The following is a 22417-nucleotide window of genomic DNA, read 5'->3' as shown; positions in this document are numbered from 1 at the left end:
GGATGTATTGATTGAAAATGTCTAGCCAACCAGATCGGAAGTTGGGTTCCTAGTGAGGATATTCAGCAAATTAATGTTTAATTAAAAGTTCAAAAAAAGAATAGGAACATTTCTGCCTTCCATAGTGGGTGTCCCTTAAGCCAGGGTGATCCAGGAGCCTGGATTCTGTTCTGGAAATTGTAATCAAACAGCTGGATTCTCTGGCCAGGCAAAGCCATAGCTACGGGAGAAGCCTCCAGAGGGGTGCCATTGAGACTCCCAGCCTCTGTGTGTGTGCCAAACTGGGTATTTCACCTGGGTGCAATAAGCCTAGTTTCACCCCTGGGCCAGGTTTCCTATCTCATTGCTCACTAGATGGCCTTGATCCCCGCCATTCACAAACAATCTCTCCACTTAATCATAATAATGTACTTTATTATGCCACGAGGATCAAATGGGGAGGAGAACCTTGTGTGATACCCTGAACTCCTTGGAGGAAAAGTGGGACATGCATAAGTAATATAAATAACATTTATCTGACTAGGGATGCAACAAGGCCCTGACTTCCATTCTGGCCCATGTCCATTCATGCAGCGCCGTTTCCATTCTGCCACACTTCTAACAAAAACTGTCCACTGAGGCAGAATTTTACACAATTCATTCCACTATTCCACACCACTGGTCTCAATGCAAAGGAAATATAATGCAAATGGGGGGGACGTGTCTCCATTTATGTCTCAGGAATCAAGAAGATAATGACTTTAAAAGAGGATGCGGAAAATTTGTAACTTAGGAGACCATTGTAAACAAAACCATTGTAGCTGGACTTTAAAAATAACTTTTAAAGAAACGAAATATATGGATAATTTAGAGAGATGAAAACTGTGGAGAACGTAATGATATGTAGTCTTAGGGAAATTATTTTAAGGACTCATGCAGGGAACGGGGGGGGGGAAGTCACGAGATTCATAGAATCTCATATATGGATATGTTAAAAGTGTTTTCCTTATTATTTTAAATTTGTTCTTGTAAAAACTAATAAAAAAATATTTTAAATGAAAGAAAAAAGCTTGATTTCCACCCTGAACATGGGACAAGTAAATAAACATTGGGAACGTCTACTTCTGTAGCTCAGTTTGTAGAGCCTGAGAGTCTTAATCTCATGGTTACAGGCTCAAGCCCCACATTGGGCAAAAAGATTCCTGTATTGCAGGGGGTTGGGCTAGATGACCCTCAAGATCCCTTCCAACTCTCTAATTCTATGATTCAATTATTCTCAGACATCTTTACCTCTGACTGGCAGTCAATCTCCAGGGTCTCAGGCAGAGAATCACCTGCAACCAGGAATTCCAGACTGAACCTGGGACCTTCCAGATGTAAGACAGGCCCCCTCTCTGGAAGCAATGGGGTGATGTTATTATGCAGATGTGGTCATTGAGAACATGTATTTGCACAGTGCTTCAGGTGTTTTAAGTGTAGGCTCATGCTTTCATACATACTAGAAGAATCACAGCAACACCTAGTGACCATTCTAAGCATTGCAAGTTGAAGTACATTTAAAACCACTGGCTGTTCCAGTCCAGGAAGTGGTGGAAGGAAACAGAGCTGAGTTTTAATAAACTGAAGCAGAGCAGTTAATGGCTGCATATCTTGTGGGTTGGTTATAAGTTCATGGGTTATGTTTTTTCTCATGCAAAGTGGGTGAAACTCTAAACACAAAACCTCTTTGCAACGGAGTCTCCTTGCATCTCCTTCCCCAACTGCACAGCAGAGAGTGGGAAGGTTCAGGCTGGCTAAGCGCTGCTTTCTCAGGGCATCCTAGGGAGAACATACTGGTGAAGCTGACACCTGTAGCCAGAGACTGAATCTTCTGCTCACCAGCTGGTGACAGGAGGGTTCAATCCTGCTCAGTTTGACTGTGTATGTCTCCCTTTAGGGAACAGTCAAATGCAGCCAAAGTTCAGTGCAGGGCTGTTCAAAAGCCCTTTTACAAACAGCCCATTGCTCTTCTCACCCAACATCTTGTCTCCCAACAGCCCTGGATTGCTCTGCATAGGTCAACATGGGGCTCTCTCCACCGGACTCAGGTGAAGGCAGGATCCCACCCCCTCCCCTGGAATCAGTGCAGTTCAGTTCAGGATTCAGGCTTTGGCCAGACCTAGTGCACAGCCCTAGGAAGGCTGTTTGGACTTGAGCTTGGAACATCCAGGTGAATGGCTTGGGGCCAATCAAACATGCTCACCTTAACATACCTAACATGTACACAACCTTCAGAGCCACCAGAGTTGTAGTAGGCAGAGATATATATGGGGGTGGGGGAGAGAATGATCATCTATGGGGGCACCACAACTGGGTGCTGGCTGCCTGTCCCTATATCCAAATAGCCTGGATAGTCTTGGCAAGAGTCTCCCTGGGTTGAAAATGCTGCTGTTCATGGCCAAGTCAGCGAATGGCAGAACAACAGCTACCCAGGACTTGGTCCTGGAGGAACATGCTGACCTGGCTTGTATTACAGAGACCTGGCTGCGTGAAGCAGAGCAGGGGCATCAATGTCTCTCTTAGCCTTGCCCACCAGGGTTCTTTGTACAGCAGAAGACAAGATCTGGAGGGGGGAAAGAGGTGGAGATGCAATCGTCTATCGTGATTACATCCCCCTGACCAGGTGTCCTCTGCCACAGCCTGCTGGGTTCAAGAATGTATCTGAAGATGGGCAGCCAGGACAGAATAGGGATCCTGTTGAGTGTAGCACCCACCCCACTGTTCAACAGTTTCCTTTCCTGAGCTAGGTAGGGTGGCCTGGGAATTAGTGCTGGAGCCCCTCTGGCTTGTTATACTGGGGGGTGGGCTTCAATATGAGGCTCCCCTGTCAGGAGTGGCTCAGGACTTCATGTCTGCCATGACAATCATGGGACTTTCCCCAAGTAATTTCTGGCCCTGCTCATGGTACAGGGCACGCTCTGGACTTGGGTTTTGGTGACCTGATGAGTTGAGAAACTCTCTTTAGTTCCGTTGTCCTGTCAGATCTCAAGGTACTCCCAAGGGCAGAGAAACAGAAACAAACTGCAGAGTTCTAGTATGTCAGTTCTTTATTCAAAGCACCTGTTCCTGACTCAACATATGTCTGGCAGAAACAACATTTTTTGTTATTCCAAGACACACACACAAAGTCAGGTTTTTTTTGTTTTTATAAAGGAACAAACAAGTCAAGAATCTTGAAAAACAGTTACAAGATTTAAAATGAAATCAGGAAAAAAAAATCCAGTTTTAAAAGAAAAGTGTTTCTTAAGAACTATCCATTTAAGTTTCCTCCCCCTTTAGGTGGGGTTGGGGAAGAGGGGTGGAAAGCTCTCTGTGTTTGTATTGGGAAGCAGTACAATAACTAAAAAAGCAGGTGATCACTATCTGTAATGTGCTCTATGAAGGTCGAGAGATTACTGGACCACCACCTTCAGCAAGAATTCAGAACAAGGTTGAATTTCGGTTAGAACTAGTTTGAGTCTTTCTAGAACGCACACAGCTAAAAGGAGGGAAGAGACTTGCTTGGTCATAAAGTAACAAAGGATGTGAGCAGTGGGCAGATCACGCTGCTCGGGACAGATGCCCAAAACCTGCTGCTCATGGCACTGGACCCGTTGTATTGGCTGAGTGGATCCCGGACAACAAGAACCACCAGGGGAAATTGCTCTAAGAACTCTGAAGTGCAGTACCATGGACAAAAGCGGCATAAATAAATTTCATGCCCAGCTCCTGCAACTCTAGCAGGTGATGCTTTCTGCTGCATATTTGGCTCCACCAGAGCAGGGATGTGGAAACAGAGGCAAGGCATGAATGTTAACATCAAAAGGTGGAGATGTTATCCAGAAGGATCCGCTAGCAAAAATCTGGAGGATTATTGCTAGTTCTCAGGGGGTGGGGTTTACTAATTACTAATTTCTCATATAATTATGCCCATTAATTTCAACAAGTCTACTTTAAGTAGGACTAATATTGAATATAACTTGTTTGTTTCGTATCACAAGCAGAGGGTAACCATTTTGGAAGAGCCCCCACTGCCACACTGAGAAGTCTGCTTTGTGTTTTCCCCCCTTCTGCTTCTGCTACCACCCCAAGAGTTCCCCAGCGACATATTTATTCTCACCCTGCAGGCAGATGTCAAAATCAAGCAGATTCCAAACAGATGTGCATAGCCATCCATCCAGCAAGGGACGGGACCTGCAGCCAGATCATAAGACTCGGGAATGCAGGAGGGGCTTGATGAAAGGCCTCCATCGAAAGCATTCCCATGCAAGAGAAGCTAAGACACCAGGGAGAAGGTGGCAAACTTCTTTCTGACAAAGAGATACTTGGCAGCAAGCAGGTCACTGAATATTCAAGGGTGGTACAACCCGAAGATTTTCAAATAGTATTATTTTTGAAGTCAAAGTCTGCATGAAGCAGTGACCCCCCCTCCCTGAAACTGCTTTGCACACAATAGATTCCAGTGCCCCACCCCCCAGAAAAAAATTCTGGGCCCTTTCTTTTTTGTTCGCTGTGTGCAATTTGATGGCAGGTGGAAAGTGGTCCTCCATATGTTGCTAGACTACAAATGCCAGGATCCCTGACCCACTGGGCATGCAGGATGGAGAGGATGGAGGCTGTGAATCCAACCAGCACCAGGAGAGCAAAAAGGCCCCCACCCTGCTCCCTTTCCAGTGCAATCAGAGAAAGTACAAAGACTGCAGCTGTGCCTCAGTAAATGGCTTGCAGCGTTGACAGCATAAAACACTTAGCCCTGCTCTCCAAGAGGCGTTATTTTAAAAAGATGATGAAGAAAAAGGTTGCTCCGTCAAGTCATCAGGCAGTCATTGCTCTGCACTTTGTGACTGGGCAGCACACACACAGGAGCATAGTGGTTGCTCTCCTCCCACTCCAACCCAAAGAGACAGGCACTTGTATCTCCAGCACACCCTCTGGGAAGCCATCTCTGGCCATCTCATGATCCCCAGCCCTTTAACTGCCAACATCAACTGCATGGGTCAGGGTAGCCTCCCATATGGACCAGGATTTGGGGGTGTGATGTGCAGATGCACCTAACTCTATACAAGTCAACCACTTGGGCCTCACAGCCTGCTCTCCGGGGGACACTGAATGGCTTTCTCAGAAGTCAGAGGCAAGGTCAGGAGTTCCTCGCTCAAGAGGAATTGTTTAAAACCGAAAAAACCAACACAGTGTTTCAAAACCGTACCAAAATGCTGAGTTGATACCCAGTACTCCAGAAGGAGAGATGATGAGGTGGTGAAGGAAAGAGGCTAGCAGTAAGATTCTTCTCTAAAGGCACATTGCAAGAGTCATCAGTCAAAGGCTACCAGCCATGCATTTGACTTGGTCAGACCAGTAGAGATGACAACAAAGAGCCAGCAAACCAGTGAGAACTCACACTGTGCTTGGCCCAGGATGGTGGCTGGGGGGCAGGCGGGTGAGCTCTGCTTTGTAGTGGATGGGGGCTTCTGCTGCAGCAGCCACACACAAAGAAGCAAGCAGGGGGTGAGGGAAGAGGGGAAGATTTCCAAATTGGGGAGAAAGAAGAGGAATCTCCTTCTCTGGGTGGTGGGAATCTCCTTCTCTGGGTGGTGGGCTGGTGGCCATTTCCCCCACCTGTAGAACTTCAGTGCTGGGGTGGGGTGAGAATTCTGGCATCTAGAATGTTGCTGGAGGAGGCATCTTCTTTGCATAGCATGTCTGACCAGGAGGATTCCATACTGTTCAGGTGTCGAGCCATGTTCCTCAGGGAAAAAAATTTAAGGAGGAATTAGAGGTTCCATGGACTCAGGAGGCAGCCCGCCATCTGCATGCTGCAGTGAAATCAGTGTGAAGGCATGATCCAGCTTCCCAATGGCATTTCAAGTAGGCAGCAAACCCAGGCCTCAAGAGAGGGGTGTCCAACAGCACCCTCTACTCCGAAAGTGATGGGTTGAGCAGCTTTAAGACACCGCCCACCAGGTGCAAGCTCCCTGTCACCAGGACCTGGATGGTGGCCGCTTCCTTGAGCAAGACAGCCCCGCTGCTGGCTGCGGGGTGAGGGTGGAGCCCCCGGGATGCTGGAGGCTGGAAGTGAGGGTCCCTGCCTTGGGTGATCCACTGCAAGGCCTTGGAAATGCAAGGGAAGACCAAGGAGTTGGCGTTGAGTGGGCGTGCTGAGGGTGGGAAGAAGAGCTGGGGGCCGTGCAGGGGGGCCTGCTTCAGCCACCCAGCCAGCCCTTCCACTTCTGGCGAGGCAGACAGCCAGGGGTCCGTGCCCTCTTTCGCCTCCATCAGGCGGTTCCAGTGGCTCTGGTTCTGCAGGCAACGGGTCAGGACATTCTCCAGGGTGACATTGAAGTTCTGCTGATCTGTAAGGCCAAACACAACAACCATTTTGAAAAGAATAGAAAGAAGAGGAGGTGGAGTCACAGGGATGCCAGGCCCACTCACCCGCCCAGCCCCACACTAACGCAGCTTCGGGGCAGCCTCCCTTGGATGGTTGGCCAAAGTAGTAGAGTAGTACCTTGGTTTACAGATGCTTCAGGTTACATACGCTTCAAGTTACAGACTCCGCTAACCCAGAAGTAGTACCTCGGGTTAAGAACTTTGCTTCAGGATGAGAACAGAAATCGTGCTCTGGCGGCGCAGTGGCAGCAGGAGGCCCCACTAGCTAAAGTGGTGCTTCAGGTTAAGAACAGTTTCAGGTTAAGAACAGACCTCCGGAATGAATTAAGTTCTTAACCCGAGGTACCACTGTATAGTGATTAGAGTACTGGATTAGGACCTGGGAGAGACTAGAGTTCACATCCCTACTAGGCCGTGAAGCTCCCTGTGCGCAACCTTGTGGGGCAGTCACTGCATATCAGCCTCACCTACCTCACAGGGCTGTTGTTCAGATTGAAAGGGGGTAACCATGCAGGCCACCTGCGGCTGCTTGGAGAAAAAGGTGGGGTGCAATAAATAACTAAATAAATTCTCACGTCACCTTCCCTACCTGGGCCAGCACTGACTGGTGGGCGAAACCACTTGCCTGTCAATCACCTGACTTAGCAATAGGGCCTGGTGACCTTTCACCTGCACAGGGCTCTTCAAGCACCAGTGGTCAGCTGCGCCTGCTTCCAGTAGGAAGCTACACCTCCACCTGTTCCTGAACTGGACACCATATGATGTGAGGGTCTTTGACAGGTGGGCACGGCTTGGGTGAAATAGCCTTGGAAAGGCCAAGCAAGGAGGCATGGTGGGCTTCATTGGCCCTGGAGATCCCACCCCCCAACAGAAACTGAGGTGAGCTCTTATTTATGGGGAAGGGCCATAGCTCAGTGGCACAGCATGTGCACTGCATGCCACAAGGTCTCAAGTTCAGCCAACCCTGGCATGGAAGGTTCAAGTAGCTGTCTCTGTCCAAGACCCTGGAGAGCTGCTGCCAAACAGAGTATGGGCTAGACAGACAAATGACCAGCTCTAAAGGCTCGTGTGTGTGTGTGTGTGTGTGTGTGTGTGTGTGTTTAGGGCAGCACAGATGGTCCCCCACCTAAATTTTATCTTCTCAGCAGCCAGCAAGTTAGGCTCAAAGATAGCAACTGGCCTAAAGAGCTTCGTGGCTGAGTAGGGTTTCGAACCCTGGTCTCAAAGCCTTTGGCATTTCTAGCCACTACAGCACACTCTGCACGGCCAAAGGTACAGCACTCCACAAGTTGCTCTGTGGCACCTGAAACCTTTCAGCGCAGCCCCATCTTTTACCTGCCCCACACCTGGATGTCACTGCCTGTCTAAGGCAGGTGGGTGTGGCCTGGCTGGCGAAATGCAGAGGGCTGAGGGGCAGTATTTGGCCTACAGGCCGAAGGCTCACGACTGCCCTGCGGATCAGTAAGGATAGGACCCACTGCTTAGCAACACCCCTGCAGAAAACAGGGTAACCCATTTCTCTCTCAGACAGGTCACTTTTCCCATCCTAGATTTCCTAGACAGACTGATTATATTTCTATAATCCCGAAGTGGCTTACAAACAATAAATAATAACAAGATGCTAGAATGTAATAGAACATCACAAATACAGTGTAAATAATATACCATAATAAACAAGCCATCGGCAAAACAATTACAATCCACTGTTAACAAAGCAACAACTAAAAAATAAGTAAATTAAAGCAAAAGTCATATTGTATGATTCCCAAATCAATACAGCATTAAAACCCTGCACGCTTAAGCTAATGAAAACCAATGAGGGGCATTTGCAGTTATTTAAATAGGAGTGGGAGAGAGATTATAATTATAGCCAGAATTCAGAGCAAGGAAGGTCTACCTTTGGCCCTCCAGATGTCGCTGGAGTACAACTCCCATCAGCTCCTGGCCAGGGGTGAGAGGAGCTGCACCTCAACATCTAGAATCATAGAGTTGGAAGGGAGCCAAGGGTCATCTAGTCCAGCCCCCAGCTATGTAGGGACCAAAGGTCCCCACAACTGATCTAGCCCAACTCCATGTGGCCATATTTCATTAGCGATTTACCAACCCTGCCCTGTGACTGACCTGCATTTCCCACGGTGGATACTTCGGTGAAATTGGGGCAGAAAACGGCATAGTCAAACTGGCAAGGCTGAAAATGTAAGAGGAATAAAGATTATAAAAGCAGCCACTGCACTGATTCACACCTGTGAGGGAGAAAGCAAAAGTTGAGTCTGGCTTAGACTGTACCACAGCATGTCTTATGTCTCAGTGAACCCCAGTATATACAAAGCAGGGATAGGGAAACTGGGGCCCTCCAGGTGTTGCTGAATGCCAACCCCCAGCAGCTCCTGCTACCATGGCCAATGGTCAGAGATGGTGAAGCTGCATTCCAACAACACCTGGAGGGCTACAGGTTCCCCACCCCGAACAAACCTTTACATGTGGAAACACAGCATGTCAGGAATAAAGTTTTCTTACTTATTTATTAAATTTGTTAGTCACTCTTTTCTTCTTGTTTGCCACAGCAACTCAAAGTGACTTACCATATTTTAAGCAAAAACCCAAACCCAAATGCATTAAGACCAGCATTTAAAAAAATCCTTAAAAGACCCCACCTGTGCAAAAAAGCCATAGACCTGATGAAAGATGCATGTTTTTGTCTGGCACTTAAATATATGTACTAATGGCACTAGGCAGGCCTCCATTGGAGAACATTCCATAAATGGGGAGCCACCACTGAAAAGGCTTGTTTTCATGTTGCCAACCTACAAGCAGACCTCCATATGTGCCTACAGAGGTGGTCTTTGAGGCATCAGGGTCCTGAGCCGCATACAACTTTATATATAAAAACCAGCAGTTTTGAACTGGGCCTGGAAACTAATCAACAGCCAGTGCAGTTTGTCCAGGATCTATGTGCTCAGACCGTCTTGTCCAAGTGAGCAACCTGGCTGCTGAATCCTGCACCAGCTGAAGGAAAGGTTGTAAATGTAAGGGTGTAAATAATGATTGGGGGGTGCGGGTGGCGCTGTGGTGTATACCACTGAGCTTTGGGCTTGCCAATTGGAAGGTTGGCGGTTCAAATCCCCACGACAGGGTAAGCTCCCGTTGTTCGGTCCCTGCTCATGCCAACCTAGCAGTTCGAAAGCACGTCCAAGTGGAAGTAGATCAATATGTACCGCTCCGGTGGGAAGGCAAATGGCGTTTCTGTGCGCTGCTCTGGTTTCACCAGAAGCAGATTAGTCATGCTAGCCACATGACCTGGAAAAACTGTCTGCGGACAAATGCTGGCTCCCTCGGTCTATAGAGCAAGATGAGCGTGCAACCCTAGAGTCGTCTGCGACTGGACTTAGCTGTCAGGGGTCCTTAACCTTTAAATAATGATAGAAGCATTTCAGCTGAAACACTTGGAAGCCAGTTATGATGGAGGCCAGCCCTATGACCCTCAGGAGGAAGTTCCACACATGAGGGGGACACCTCTTATAAGGCCCTGTCTCTGGTGCAGCCTTCACCAGTCTTAATTTACAACTCCTATCAGCCCCAAAACATCTCAAGGGCACCAGCTTGGCAAAGGCTGCATTGGCATTTTCAAATCTAACTGATTGGCCGGAAAGCAGAGCCTCTAAAGCGGTAGGTCGGGTTGAGGAAACCCCATTTGTGGAATGTTTTCCTCAAGGAGCTGTGGCTGGGGGCACACACTTTATGTCCTTTTGCCCCCAGGGAAGCATATACCGTACTGTATTATTTCCCAGGCCATTCAAAGTGTCAGCAGAGGTCTTACATTTATTCTGCACATAAGTTTATGAATTTCATTTTCCCCTGCTGCTTTAATGGCTGCTGCTGATCTCTGCTTCTAAACTCTATTCCAAATTATTTAATATTACTATTATTATTTTTGTAATGGTTTGATAGTTGTCCTGAAAGCCATGTTAAAGCAGAGCAAGGTACTTCCCCCCTCACTTTTTTTAAGGGGGAGGGAAGCAAACAAGAAAACTCACCAGCAGCAGCTTAAGCAGAGCGGCAGTATCACGATCGCCTGTCACGTTGAAGAGGAGCACCCGGACTTCAGAACCGCTGCAAATGCAAGGAAAGAGTCAGGTCTCATTATCTATTCACCACCACCCCAGCTCAGTGGAAGACAGACATGCATACACACACAGAAGACCAGAAGATCTCACAAGGTATAGGGACGGCCACCAACTTGTTTAAAAGAGGAGCAGACAAATTTATTCAGGATAAGGCTATTCTAAGCTGCCTCGGTCCTGTATACCTGAAGGAGCGTCTCCACCCCCATCGTTCAGCCCGGACACTGATATCCAGCACCGAGGGCCTTCTGGCGGTTCCCTCATTGTGAGAAGTGAGGTTACAGGGAACCAGACAGAGGGCCTTCTCGGTAGTGGCACCCTCCCTTCAGATGTGAAGGAAATAAGCAGCTATCCTATCTTTAAAAGGCAGCCCTGTTCAGGGAAGTTTTTAATATTTAATGCTGTACTGTTTTTAACATTTGATAGGGAGCCTCCCAGAGTGGCTGGGGAAACTCAGCCAGATGGGCAGGATTTAAATAATAAATAATAATAATAATAATAATAATAATAATAATAATAATTATTATTATTATTATATAACCAAGCAGTTGAGGCTCAGAATGGAAAGAGACCCCACCCAAACCCTCGCTTACTCTGCAGGCTTCTCCTCATTCAGGGCAGCTTTGCGAAACCAGCGGACGCAGGCCTGTATACTGCTGGTGGTGTGGGCCCCATCGATATACCACGTCACAGGACCGTGGTGCAGCACCTGGTTCCGACCAAGCCACACGGCTTCCTGTAGCCCTGGAGAGCAAAACAGACGGAGGTGGTGGCTAAGCAGGAACAATGCCCTGTACAACAAGACCTACACAGGCCTTTGTTTTTATCTGATGCTACGTTCACATCTTCCCCATTTCCCCCGAGGAAAGGAGTACATGATGAGACAGAAAAATAAATTACGGTAAAAAACCCAGCCTTTCACTCCAGAGAGTACCCAAAGCCATTTGCTACCAGTTCAATAACAAAACACTAAGTAATAAAAAAATGTATAAATTACACATCCATAAAACATTAGTAAAATATTAACAATCACAGAAATCAGGGTGCTAAAAATCAGAGCATTAATAGTCTGGGAATGTACTAGTGAATAGATATGTTTCCAACAGAGGCTGGAATCACCGAAGTTTGTGGCGCATGAGCGCTCCTGAGAGGAAGCTGTTTCATAGCAAAGGTGCGGAGTCTTTGCCACCTCAGCCTGATTTGGTCCATGTCAGCTGAGCCACGCTCAGTTCCCCTACACCCAACAGAATAGTTGACATCAAGTGTGGGGCACATAAAATCATTTAAAACATCTGTGTCTGTGTGTGGATAACCTGTGGTCCTTCAGATGTTGTTGAACTACACAGCCATCATCCCTGAGCATTGGCCATGCTGGTTGGGCCGGGTGAGAGTGGGAATCCAGCAACATCTGGAGGGGCTGCAAGTTCACCACCGTGGCTCTAACTGCAGATGCTGGAGACTGGGAAAAGCATGTACTCTGCCCTCTTCGTCCTTTGTCTAATGTGGGAACTGACTGAACAGCAGCAGAACACACCAAGATAGGAATCGCGACCTCAAAAGCATGCATTGTTGGTTTCCTCAAGTTTGTGGGAAGGTAAGCCATAATTCTTGCTGCATCCTTGCCTTGAGCAATTAAATATTTTTGAATTCATTCTTTTCGTATCACGCTTTGCCTTCCGCATCCATTTGCGTGGGAGCTGCCTCCTTTGAGGTAATTGACAGGAAAGCCAAGGAGGCTAAAACGCGTCTACGCTGTTGTTTCCTTTATGTGAAAGCAAAATGTTCACACTGGGTCAAACTACCGCTTGCCAAAAGTCAAAGGCAACAGCAGTTTGGTCCATTTCAGCTGAGCCATGCCCCGTTCCTCTACACCCAACAGCTTTGTTGTTTAGTCGTTTAGTCGTGTCCGACTCTTCGTGACCCCATGGACCAGAGCACGCCAGGCACTCCTGTCTTCCACTGCCTCCCGCAGTTTGGTCAGACTCATGTTTGTAGCTTCGAGAACACTATCCCACCATCTCGTCCTCTGTCGTCCCCTTCTCCTTGTGCCCTCCATCTTTCCCAACATCAGGGTCTTCTCCAGGGAGTCTTCTTTTCTCATGAGGTGGGCAAAGTACTGGAGCCTCAGCTTCACGATCTGTCCTTCCAGTGAGCACTCAGGGCTGATTTCCTTCAGAATGGATATGTTTGATCCTCTTGCAGTCCATGGGACTCTCAAGAGTCTCCTCCAGCACCATAACTCAAAAGCATCAATTTTTCAGTGACCAGCCTTCTTTATGGTCCAGTTCTCACTTCCATACATCACTACTGGGAAGACCATGGCTTTAACTATACGGACCTTTGTTGGCAAGGTGATGTCTCTGCTTTTTAAGATGCTGTCTAGGTTTGTCATTGCTTTTCTCCCAAGGAGCAGGCGTCTTTTAATTTCATGACTGCTGTCACCATCTGCAGTGATCATGGAGCCCAAGAGCTTAGTTGACATCAAGTGTCAAGGGGCACGTAAAAAACCTGGTTCAGCTGAAAGGAGTTTTGCAGGAACCCCTAAGCAGATGATCTGCAGTGTCCACAAAGTCCCAGTCAAAGTGCTCTGCAAGACAGTCATTCGTTCATTCCTTTTATTTCTATTTTTTTTAAACATAATATTTATTGAGGTTTCAAATAAGACAAATAAACTAAAAGACAGAAAAAACACACAAAACAAGTATACTTTCAGTCCTTATTTTCTTATACCTTATTTCCCACGACTTCCCCTTGCCTCCCCTTCTTGTATTCCAATTCCAAATGTAAGTTCAACAAGTTCTTATCCCTAATTTTTACCTTATTTCATTGTTATATTTAAATCCTTTTAGTAACAGATTTTAGCTTATTTACCTCAATCCTTCTACTTAAACCCTTTTTCCAAGGTCGACCCAAATTCCCTTCCACGAATTTCCCAATTTTATACTAATACCAAACCAAGAATACAAAATAAGAAATATCAAAAAGAAAATATTTATACAACCTTTGGATTCATCAAACCCCACCCTCCCTTTCCCGGTTTCGATCCCTAAACCAATGTCCATCAGTCCATCTGCTATCAGCATGGCGATTTCGCATCGGAGGCTTTTAAATCTCTCTCAGTTCCTCTTTGCCGGTTCTTTGGATAGTCCTTTATATTAGACCCCAAATCTCGGAGGAGCGCAGTCCCAAAAAAGTTGATATTTCTTCCAGCCAGACCTCCATGTTTAAAAGAAATCATGAATTTAAATGTCCCAAACGCTCGAACTTCCATCTTAATCGAATTTGTAATCCATAAGTCTTCAGGTCTCCATCTAGATAGGTCTCTCCATTCTTCATTCTCCAATTCAAGCCAAATCTTGATCATCCAATTCTTATTTTCCTTTATGACCTTCCTGTCGGGCCTCTGGCCTTCCTTAGCCTTCTGCAACATTATAACTCCTCCTTCCTTTCCCTCCAGATCCTCATGTTTCTCTTCCACTTGTTCCACTTTCTCAAATTTATCAAATTTCTTTCCCTGCTCAGCTGCAAAGTCTTTTGTTTCCGCTACAGGGGCTTTTGGTTCAAAGACAAAGACTTGGGTCAAGTCCCTTCCATTTTCAGTAACGTTGTTTACTGTTTCATTCAGTTCCATGACCCCTGTAGCCAAAATATTACTTTGTTCTTAAAGCTTTCCCAGGAGATAAAAAGTCTTGTTCAACTCAGTGAATATTTTTCCACTTCCAGCCATTCTTGCAGTGTCCCAAAACCCCCTCTAGAGGGATTGTGGATTTTTACTATCCTTCTAGTTCCAGTCCCAAAAACAAAATAGCTTATTTTTCGACAGTTTAAAACCAAAATGTAGCAAATCCAACTGGCAAAGACAGCAAAAACAATGTTACTTTGTATTCCCCAACTTTGACAGCTAATTTTGACAGCTGTCAAAGTCTTCTATATCTTTCCAACAGGCTCTCTCGCTGATCACTCCCGGGGCCCGGGGGGTTGTACAGCTCTCAAAATCCACTCTTATCCTCCAGCAAAATTACTTATACTGTCCAATCGTGAAATTAATAACTTTGTTCAGTTACAATAAAAGATATTCTCTTGACCTTAGTTATTTGGTCCTTGCTTTAAGTTGTCTACAAGGCAGGGAGACGGACTTCCTTTTTGTATCTTCCCCGGTCGTACCAAATTCAAAGAAAAAATTTCCTTTTTAAGTCCAATTTCTGTATTACTCACGGGTTGTTGCTTTTTAGTCCGAATGTTCTCAGGAAAAAGTCAGCGCTCTCCGTCCATGGCATGCGGCTTCACTCAGCAGGGGAAGCGGAGGACTCTCAGCACCGCGCCGCTCCCCGTCCCCCGTTCCGAAGCCTTTAAAAAGGCTCCTTCGCAGGTCAGGGGGGCGCAAATGGTGCCCGCCGAGTCACCAAGTCCACAGGCTTCTGCGCCTGTGGTTTCTAAGGGTCCCCGCGTCGCCGGCGCGGCAGAACCCGATCCCTACTGAGCCGATTCCCTCCGGAGCTCGGAGGGAATCCGCCATTAGACGTTGGCGCTAACCCGGAAGTCCCATTCCTTTTATTTCTATACCACTTTTCCACACACAAAAATCATGCTCAGCGGCCTACAACAAAGAAACAAACACTACAAAAAAAAAATCGTAACAACAAAGCAACATACAAAATACAAAAATACATTTCAATACTATAAATATAACAATATTACTTAAAGAACAGTGCTTTGAAAATGGAACAGCAAGACCTTCAGAGGCAGGGGAAGAGATCATCTGATTTGGGCTCTGCTCACTTGCCAGACTTGGTCCATGAGGGCTGGAGGACATAACAATCCAGCTACCAGTTCCCTGGGCTAAGGCCCACCACAATGTAGGCTCTTTTCCATAGCATCATAAGGTGAATTTCTGCAGACTACGCAGCTAACAGGTCCTTTTCTATTAGCAATTCATTCTTCTTGCACCCTACTAATTTCAGGACAATCCAGCCTTTTGACAAACCAAGAGAAGGCGCAGTTAGTAGCTAGTGCAGGCATGGACAAACTCCGGCCCTGCAGATGTTTGGGACTACAATTCCCATCATCCCTCACTAACAGGACCAGTGGTCAAGAATGATGGGAATTGTCCCAAACATCGGGAGGGACGGAGTTTGCCTATGCCTGAGCTAGTGAGTCTTCAAAAGCAGATCTGTGCTTCAAATGACCCCCTTCCAAGCCCATCTTCTTGGCATGGAGAGAGAAGAAAAGTCTACTGGGCTGTAACCCAGCTAAGTTCTTCTCAGAGTAGACCCACTGAAATTACAGTGGTACCTTGGGTTAAGTACTTAATTTGTTCCGGAGGTCCGTTTTTAACCTGCAACTGTTCTTAACCTGAAGCACCACTTTAGCTAACAGGGTCTCCTGCTGCCACCGCACGCTGGAGCACAATTTCTGTTCTCATCCTGAAGCAAAGTTCTTAACCCGAGGTACTATTTCTGGCTTAGCGGAGTCTGTAACCTGAAGTGTATGTAACCTGAAGGGTATGTGACCCGAGGTAACACTGTAACGTTACCAAGTTAGTCATGCTCATCTGTTTCAATGGGTCTACTCTAAGTAGGACAACCCAATGCATGCAGAAAGTATTCTTAGAAACTGGTCCATAGTGGTAGAACTGCCCTTTTCTTGGGAGACACAGCAAGGCCCCAACCAGGACAACTTCTGGAAGCAGGCACAATGTTTCACTGGCTTTTGATGTTCCCAGAATACAGCAAGTGGAATGGTGGATTTAATCACTGCCACAGATTTTGATTTCAGCACGGGTCTGGCATCAGCACACAGCGCTCTGTGGCAGCTGACAGGGCCCCAGGTGCTGAAAGTGAGCCCGATGCTCATCCCTGCCCAGTGACCATCTTCTTTGGAGGGGGCAGTGTATGGGTCCAGTAGCTGTTGCCTTAATTTCCCACAAAGCTTTGGAGCAAGGCTGCATGAGGATCGTTGTGGAAAGTTACAAGAGTGGTTCCTGGACCCAGTCGTTTGGGCACTGCCTCCTTGGTCAGCCGGGCAAAACCCACTAAAGTAGCAAAGGGTTCACTAGAGGGAATTTTGCCCTGTACACCCTCATGCCTGAAGCCAGACCTGCTTTAGCATATTACAGCCACCATTCCTTGAGTTCAAAAGTCTGGATCAAGCAGTGTAGAGGTTGTTTCTTACACATTTTCCTTCATAACATTAGGACCAGAAAATGAGCTTTAAAAGTCAACCAGCCAGTCACACACAAAATACAAAATCCTTTAAAACATGTGTGTCTGTGTCTGTGTCTGTGTGTAGATAACCTGTGGTCTTCCAGATGTTGTTGAACTACAACAGCCATCATCCCTGAGCATTGGCCATGCTGGTTGGGCCGGGTGAGACTTGGGAATCCAACAACATCCGGAGGGGCTGCAAGTTCGCCACCGTGGCTCTAACTGCGGATGCTGGAGACTGGGAAAAGCACGTACTCTGCACTCCTTCTCCTTTGTCTAATGTGGGAACTGACGGAACAGCAGCAGAACACACCAAGATAGGAATCGCCACCTCAAAGGCATGCTTGTTGGTTTCCTCAAGTTCTGTGGGAAGGTAAGCCATAATTCTTGCTGAGACCTTGCCTTGAGCAATTAAATATTTTTGAATTCATTCTTTTCGTATCACGCCTTGCCTTCCGCATCCATTTGCGTGGGAGCTGCCTCCTTTGAGGTAATTGACAGGAAAGCCAAGGAGGCTAAATGTGTCTATGCTGTTGTTTACTTTATGCGAAAGCAAAATGTTCACACTGGGTCAAACTACCGCTTGCCAAAAGTCAAAGGCAACAGCAGTGTGTGGGAAAACAGCCAAGAGAAAGGCCCGTGACCCCCTTTTTTTAGAGCATTGGAGGAGCTAAGAGAGAAGGAAAAACTCACCTTGCAGCATGGCTTCTCCTGGCTTGAAGACAGGGGCCAATGGTGGAGATCTCTTTGCCGGCAGCTCTGAGCTCAACCAGGGGGCCTTCAGCTCACCAATATCTGTCCAGACACAGAAGAAGCCACCCCCTTCTCTGTTAGTGAACACTTAAGTGTTTGCTGCAATCCTAATTTTTTAAAATTCGTTTATTTATATCCCAAAGCCTTCAGCACAAACACGCTAATGAGAAAAACAAAAACAGCAATCAAAGGTGGCAGATGAGGCTACCACTAAATTAATAAAGGAGAGTTTATATCCTGAGCCCCATTTAAGCCACTGTTAAAAAGATATTTTTAAAAATCAGCAAGGAGGAGGAGGAGGTCTTTGAGAGGCACAAAACTCTACAAAAACTCCAGACTTTCGCACTCTACCTCTCTTTTAAATCAGAACCAGGGAAGGCGGTGAAGGTCCTGTGTGAGTGTCCGGAGGCGGATGGATGGCAGCTGATTGAGGTTGAATCCAGACAAGACAGAAGTACTGTTTTGGGGCGACAAGGGGCAGGAGGGTGTGGAGGACTCCCTGGTCTTGAATGGGGTAACTGTGCCCCTGAAGGACCAGGTGTGCAGCCTAGGAGTCATTTTGGACTCACAGCTGCCCATGGAAGCACAGGTCAATTCTGTGTCCAGGGCAGCTGTCTACCAGCTCCATCTGGTATGCAGGCTGAGACCCCGCCTGCCTGTGGACTGTCTCGCCAGAGTGGTGCATGCTCTAGTTTTTAATGCCTGACATTTTATTATGCTTTTAATATTCTGTTGGGAGCCGCCCAGAGTGGCTGGGGAAACCCAGCCAGATAGGTGGGGTATAAATAATAAATAATAATAATTGTTATTAGTATCATCACCATCATCATCATCACCATCATATCAAACTTAGCCACTTTAAAGCGTTTGTGATTAAAACAGAAAAGGTAGCACCTAAATCTTTAAAATTAAAGACATTACCTTTATAAGAACCTTGCAAAGTGGACCGGTATCAGTTCGCCCTCTTCCCAACTATAGCCCCAAGGAAAGTTAGTTTCCTACACATCCAGCTATCCTCAAATGTGGATGGTGCCAGTCCCAGTAACCAACCAATGTGAGACCATGTGCTCTGGGGAGGCAGGCTAATGTATTGCCAGATGTCTCTACTTGCTGGACCAAACTGGGCTTAAGACCTTGACCCAGCCCCCTCCACATGGCTTTTAAAAGACTGAATTCTAAAGTATTATTTCATACAGCCTATTTTTTGTGCTGTAAGTGAAATTATTTTTATTTCAAAATTAAAACTCAACAATGTCAAGATAATACGTCAAACTTACACATAACTGAGTGAGGACCATAAGGAAGGGGCTGCCTTATTCGGGTGATACTGCTTGCCCATCCTGCCCTGTACAGTGGTGCCTCGCAAGACAAAAATAATTTGTTCCACGAGTCTTTTCGTCTTGCGGTTTTTCCGTCTTGTGAAGCATCCCTATTAGCGGCTTAGCGGATTAGCGCTATTAGCGGCTTAGCGGCTATTAGCAGCTTAGCGGCTTAGAAAAAGGGGAAAAAAACGAAAAAACTTGCAAGACTCGCAAGACGTTTTCGTCTTGTGAAGCAAGCCCATAGGGAAATTCGTCTTGCGAAGCGCCTCGAAAAACGGAAAACCCTTTCATCTAGCGGGTTTTGCGTCTTGGGAGGCATTCGTCTTGCGGGGCACCACTGTATGTAGTCAGCATTTACTGACAGTGGCTCTCAAGGGTTTCAAGCAGAGAATTATTTCCCAGCCTTACCTGGAGATGACAGGGATCGAGCCTGTGATCTTCCGCATGCCCAGACACTGAAGAACAGAAGCAGTGATGGGTGGTGTCTGTTAGAGCTGGTAGGGTGGAAGGCAGGGAGACAAACAGCAGGTGGCGCCACAGCCAACTAGTCTTAGTTTGTCCCCATTCTCCTCCTGCTCCGTTCTACAAGGTGCAACACTGAGACTAAAGGGGAAGAGGCTTGCCGTCAGCACCAACCCCTGGCCTCAATGAGAGTAGGAAGGCAAGCAGATAGGTGCTGGCCGAGAGCAGACTAAGATTGTGGGGCGTGGCCCTGCTTGCCCAGCCTCCAGTGGCCAGAAGAGAAGCATACACTCTGGTGTCTAAGGACAGCTGAGGAGCCTGGTTGCTGGATCAGGCCACAGACCCATCTACTCCAGCACCCAGTTCTCCCAGTGGCCAACCAGATGCTTCAATGCGAAGTCTACGAGCGGAGCCAGAACACAAGAAAGCTTTCTCCACTTGCAATCTCTAGTAACCAGGGGTCACTGGGAGGCTACGTGCCCTTCGCTCCCAGGAAGAATAAGACCAACCAATGGCCACCACTCCAAAAGGAGAAGCTCACTTGCCCCCTCCCTGTCTGAAAAAAACACTCAGCTCCAATTGCCCCCAGGGACTGTAGGAGCAAGCCTGGGCAGTGTGTATGGAGGTCCTGGGATGCCCAGACGACAAGAACCCCCCTCGGCCTTGCTGATATGGTCCAAAGGAAAGGAAAGCATATGGCCCCCACTTGGCTGCAGAGTGTTGCCAAAAGGAGGTGTACAAGGTGCCATCCAACCATCTTATGGACTCTACTCTGAATTTGTGTAGGGTTTACTCCTTAGCCTTTTCTTCTCCTGAAGTTGTCCCGCAAGGGTCAGAGATTTCCTCTTCCTATATGGGCTACCTTCCCAGGCTGATGAGCCCCATCTCACTTCTCTCTACAGCATGTACAGAAACCGCCTTCTTGACCATTGGACCTACCCATCCACTCAATCTGCTAGGGCCTGTCTTCGCATGCAGGTGATAGAAAAGTCCCTAACTCACTGACGGCTTGAGACCCATCAGCTACCCTCACCACTGTAGGAGCAAGTCAAAGTAAAGGACTCTCTGGCCCATTGACTAATGCAACAAGAGCCACCAACTGCTTTTACAAGCAAGAACAACACAACATGATGGTTTCTACAAAGACTTAGCACAGGCCTCGGTCCAGTATACCTGAAGGAGCGTCTCCACCCTCATCGTTCTGCCCGGACACTGAGGTCCAGCGCCGAGGGCCTTCTGGCGGTTCCCTCGCTGCGAGAAGCCAAGCTACAGGGAACCAGGCAGAGGGCCTTCTCGGTAGTGGCACCTTCCCTGTGGAACGCCCTCTCACCAGATGTCAAAGAGAAAAACAACTATCAGACCTTTAGAAGACATCTGAAGGCAGCCCTCTTTAGGGAAGTTTTAATGTTTATTAGGTGATTGTATTTTAATATTTTGTTGGAAGCTGCACAGAGTGGCTGGGGTATAAATAATAATAATAATAATAATAATAATAATAATAATAATAACAATAATAATAATACTCTATTTTCCATGCAGGCAAGCGAGAGACATTATCAGAGTCCAAGAACACATTCCAGCATGGCAAGAGTAATCTTTCAAAGAGGCTGCAAGGTAGGGCTTGCAAGACATGTAGCTGGGGATGGGATGTGTCCCAGAAAGAGTGCTGAGGGCCAGACAGAAGGCCTGGAGGGCCACATTCTGCTCCCAGGCCTGTGGATTCCCACCCTTGCTTTGCTGCTATGTACAGAGCCAATTCAGACATGACAGTGGAGTTGTATACTTTTCCAACATTGTAGCATGACATATTCTCACAGCTACTCCATCTTATACCTGAGCGTTCCAGTTATGTATTGGAAGTTGTTCTGAGGGGCACAGCCCCGCCCCACCCCAAAAAGTGAAAAATGACTCCTTCCACTCACCCAGATACCCCTGCTGTCCAAGCCACATGTGAGAGAGCTGGAGGGCCAAGGCAGCGTTGGAGCGCTGGTGGTCACCTGCCAATCCCAGTGGAAGAGGCTTCCCATCCTCTTCGAAGGCATCCAGGTCAGGGCACAGGTACAGCTGGCACTGCATAATAATAATGATTTATTATTTACACCCCACCCATCTGGCTGGGCCTTCCCAGCCACTCTGGGCGGCTTCCAACAGAATATTAAAATACAATAGTCTATTCAACATTAAAAGCTTCCCTAAACAGTGCTGCAGAAGACAAAGGCTTCTACCCTTCGGTTATCCACTCCATGCCAGCCGTCCCAACCAGTCACGTAGGAAACTGGACTGCCCACGTGGATAACACCCAACATGAACCAGTGGTTTTTAACCCTAACATCGCTTTGCCCCTGCTGCAAACATGCACTGTCCCATTGCTGAACTGGTGTTGTTGTCATTAAGCTTCTAGATGTTCACCTGAAATCTACCTATCCTTCCCTGGGTGATACCAGAGACAAGACTTTTCCCTATTCCAAACATGGCAGACCTTCATGTACAGCTGCCATCACTAACCTGGTGCCCTTGTTGTTTTGGGCTAAAGCTGGCTAGGGCTGGTGCAGGATGTGGTCCAAAACATCTGGAGGACACCAGGGCTGGTGAAGGCAGCTGCGCAGGAAGAGGGCTCACCTCCATGTTTACCTCTGTTTTCTCTTCTCCAAGCTAAAGGTGTCCACTCCCTTGGGCATTTCTTCATGGAACTAGGTTTCCATATCCTACCCCCTTTTCACACCCCAGGAGGGACTCATGTTCTGAGAAGGAGGCTAAGGACATAAGGGTGTGTTTTGTGGGACTTCTTACCAAACTCTTCTCAGCTCTCTCTCTCAGGACATCTAAGGGCCGCTCTGGCTGAGGAACAGTGAAGGCTGGCACTCCAGGCTGAAAAGCAAGCCGAGAAAGAATAAAGGAGCAGCCTCAGAGCACTAGAAAAGGGGACACACACAGTTTCTGCTCCCAAATGCAGCCTGACCATATTCCACCAAGTTGCACAGTGCGCCAAAGCTGAGCAGGAGGTGCCGACATACATTCTGTGTGGGCTGCTGGGGTGTGTGGGAAGCCAGGTTCTGTTACATCAGGGATAGGAAACATTTTTCAGCTCAAGGGCCACCTTTCCTTCTGGACAACCCTCCCGAGGGCCACATGCCAGGGGTGCACAACAGGCTAGCTTCTGCACACACTTGCA

At 47.3% G+C, this 22417-nt stretch overlaps 1 protein-coding gene across 1 annotated transcript in view; it reads right to left on the bottom strand.

Annotated features, from left to right (window-relative positions):
• Positions 1-3047: 3047 nt before the first annotated feature.
• FPGS (folylpolyglutamate synthase) overlaps positions 3048-22417 on the bottom strand; it is a 45361-nt gene continuing 25991 nt past the window's right edge. Inside the window, 7 exon segments of the mRNA XM_079962085.1 lie at positions 3048-6347; positions 8506-8572; positions 10419-10494; positions 11099-11249; positions 17402-17503; positions 21168-21315; positions 22036-22113. Coding sequence (XP_079818211.1) covers positions 5911-6347; positions 8506-8572; positions 10419-10494; positions 11099-11249; positions 17402-17503; positions 21168-21315; positions 22036-22113 — 1059 coding nt within the window. The 3' untranslated portion in view covers positions 3048-5910.

This window comes from Podarcis cretensis (assembly GCF_951804945.1).
Source record: "Podarcis cretensis genome assembly, chromosome: Z".
Taxonomy (NCBI): Eukaryota; Metazoa; Chordata; class Lepidosauria; order Squamata; family Lacertidae; genus Podarcis; species Podarcis cretensis.
This window is presented reverse-complemented; position numbering and strand designations above follow the sequence as displayed.